Source organism: Pteropus vampyrus, unplaced genomic scaffold, assembly GCF_000151845.1.
Source record: "Pteropus vampyrus isolate Shadow unplaced genomic scaffold, Pvam_2.0 Scaffold120, whole genome shotgun sequence".
NCBI classification, from domain to species: Eukaryota; Metazoa; Chordata; class Mammalia; order Chiroptera; family Pteropodidae; genus Pteropus; species Pteropus vampyrus.
The window spans coordinates 4,196,145-4,198,921 of NW_011888901.1; the positions used below are offsets into that span (position 1 = coordinate 4,196,145).

Below are 2,777 nucleotides of genomic sequence, written 5' to 3' on the forward strand. Positions count from 1 at the left end.
AAATAAGCTAGACAGAAAAGTTGAAAATCACATGATATCACTTATATGTGGGATATAAACCTAAAAGCAACAAATGAACAGGACAAACAAAGGGAGACTCGTGGACACGGACAATAGACTAGTGGTTACCAGAGGGTAGGGGGAAGAGGGGATGGGGGAGGTGAGAGGAGTTAAATATGTGGTAACAGAAAGAAATCTAACTATGGGTGGTGAACACACAATGTGATATGTGTATGCCTTACTGTTGAATTGTACACTTGAAACTACTAGATTTCGTTAAAATGTCACCATAATAAAAATTTAAAAAATTTAAAAAGATGTACAAATTGGTAGTTACAAAATAGTCATGGAATGTGTATAGTATATTATAATATTATAGTCCATAATATTGTAATAACTATGCTTGGTGTCAGATGGGTACTAGATTTATCAGGGTGATCACTTCATAAGTTATATAAATGTCTAATCACTATGTTGTATACCTGAAACTAATATAATATTGTATATCAACTGTGATTTAAAAATTAAAAATTATTTAAAATTTAAAATAAATGGAATTATACAATACATGATGTTTTATAACTGGCTTCTTTCACTTAACACATTTCAAGATTTATCCACGTTGTAGCATACATCAGTACTTCACTCCTTTCTAATATGAAAAATATTTCATTGTATGTACACCACATTTTGTTTATCCAACCATCAGTTGACAGACACTTAGGTTGTTTTCACCTCTTGGCTATTGTAACTAGTGCTACTATTATGTGTACAAGTCATTATTTGAGCACTTGTAATGGATCCTTTTCTTAACGCAACCCATCCTTGCCCTTAGATGAGGGAAAACAAAGAACATAAGTTAAGGAAGGGACTAGAAATAAAATTAACATTTAAATATCAAATTAGTACCATTTAAAGTTTTGATTAGTAACAACTATATTTAAATTAATAATGTTCAAGAAACACCTGTATTTAACAAACCTTATTTCTGTTTCATTATAATTCTGAAGTAGACATTATCATCTCCATTTTATAGATCAGGAAACCAAGGTTCAGGTTAAATAATTTGTCCATCATCGCACAGCCAGTGAGTGTCAGCCAACATGGGGTTCCTGGTTTTATTTTTAATTTTTTTGAACTCAGTCTGCCTTTCTGACTACCTCACTCATTAAACTAGCAGTGGAGGTGAGGGAATGGATGGGAGTTACACTACTTTGACAAGTAATTCTTACCAAACTCTTACTTTGGTGAAGTCATCATGCAGAAGCTAATGGTAAAAAATCACTGGCTGTGTGCACAAGCCCAGGGAAAGGAAGAGTGGTGATGAGCTGGCTTTTGGGGGTGTGCATAGACTGATCACCAGGATCACTCTAGACCTTTCCCTCCAGCAGGTTATCTGAATGAATAAAGTGGTCCAGCCCCTCATATCCCCAACCTGGCCCAGAGGACAAGCTTCCTCTGACCCAGTGGGACTGGACAGAATCCACATCAAGAGTAGACTAAGGTGGGCTATGTACCTGGGGCTGGCTGCTCCATGCCCAGGTCTCCTGTCTTCTCTTTGGAGAGTTCCTGCAGGCACTGGTCCTGTTCCTCCCACAGCACCTGTAGCACATCACACAGTCGAGGGAGGGTTCTGACCTGCAAATCCAAAATCAAGAATGTTCATCGTCGCTACTAAGTTGATTTTGCCACGTAAGGACTTCCTGTGATCAAGAACGAGGCTGGACAAGGGGGATTCAACATCAGGGAGGCAAAGCCGCTGCCTGCGAGGATCTCCTAGTCTATAGTGAGGTGCAGGCAGCCAGCCCTGGGAGAGTTTAGAACAACAATCTATAGCTTGTCCACTGCAAGTCTTGCCCTTAAGTTTATCAAGGCTTCCGAGTCCAACAAGTTATTTGCTTTCTGGATAACTTATGATTAGCCTATAGGTCTTCATGTATTCCACTCTACCTGTGTTTATTTCTGAGATTTTGAAAGCTTAGTTTGGTTCAGACAAGGACTTTGAAACCTACACATAATCACTTCCCTGTCCCACAGAGGAGAATGTATGTACAACCCAGACCAACAGCAACTGCAGGGAGGAGGAGTTCGACAGGAGGGCTGAGGAGGGACTGACACAGAGTCTTGGTTTCCTAGCTCTTTCTAGAGTAGATTTTTAAAGCATATATTTCTAAAGCATAGATAGCATCACTCTTTCATTTGTGCCTGAGACTTGATAATGTTGTGAGTGAATGAATGAACAACTGAAAAGGTCAATAAATTGAACTACTTTACTTTTTAAAAAAAATTATTTATTTTCATTAGTTTCAAGCATACAGTACATTGGTTAGCTATCTATATAGTTCGTAAAATGATCCTCCTAATTGCTCCCTCCCTCCCCTGACCCTCCACCTAGCCAATGTATTAATGCTAACTGCATTCCCTACGCCATGCTCCCCATCCCCATGACCATCCATCAGCTACTAATTTGTACTTCTTTAACTCTCCACCCCATTCTCCTAGGCCCCCAAACTCCACTCCCCTCTGTCCATCACCAAATTGTCTACTATATTTGTAAGTCTGTTTGTGATTAGTTTGTTCTTTTCATTCCTTAGATTCCGCATATAAGTGAAATCATATAGAGTTTATTTTTCTCTGTCTGACTTAAATACCTTTTAGGTCTATCAAAGCAGTATCTTTTTCCATCCCCTTCCTTTTAGTCTGTGTGTGTCTTTTAATCTGAAGTGAGTCTCTTGTAGGCAGCATGTGTAGGGGTCTTGTTTCCTTATCCTTTCAGC

At 38.7% G+C, this 2,777-nt stretch overlaps 1 protein-coding gene across 1 annotated transcript in view; it reads right to left on the minus strand.

Annotated features, from left to right (window-relative positions):
- Positions 1-2,777, minus strand: part of SCTR (secretin receptor) — an 81,431-nt gene that overhangs the window by 61,990 nt on the left and 16,664 nt on the right. Inside the window, exon 2 of the mRNA XM_023534143.1 lies at positions 1,518-1,638. Coding sequence (XP_023389911.1) covers positions 1,518-1,638 — 121 coding nt within the window. The remainder of the gene's footprint in view (positions 1-1,517; positions 1,639-2,777) is intronic.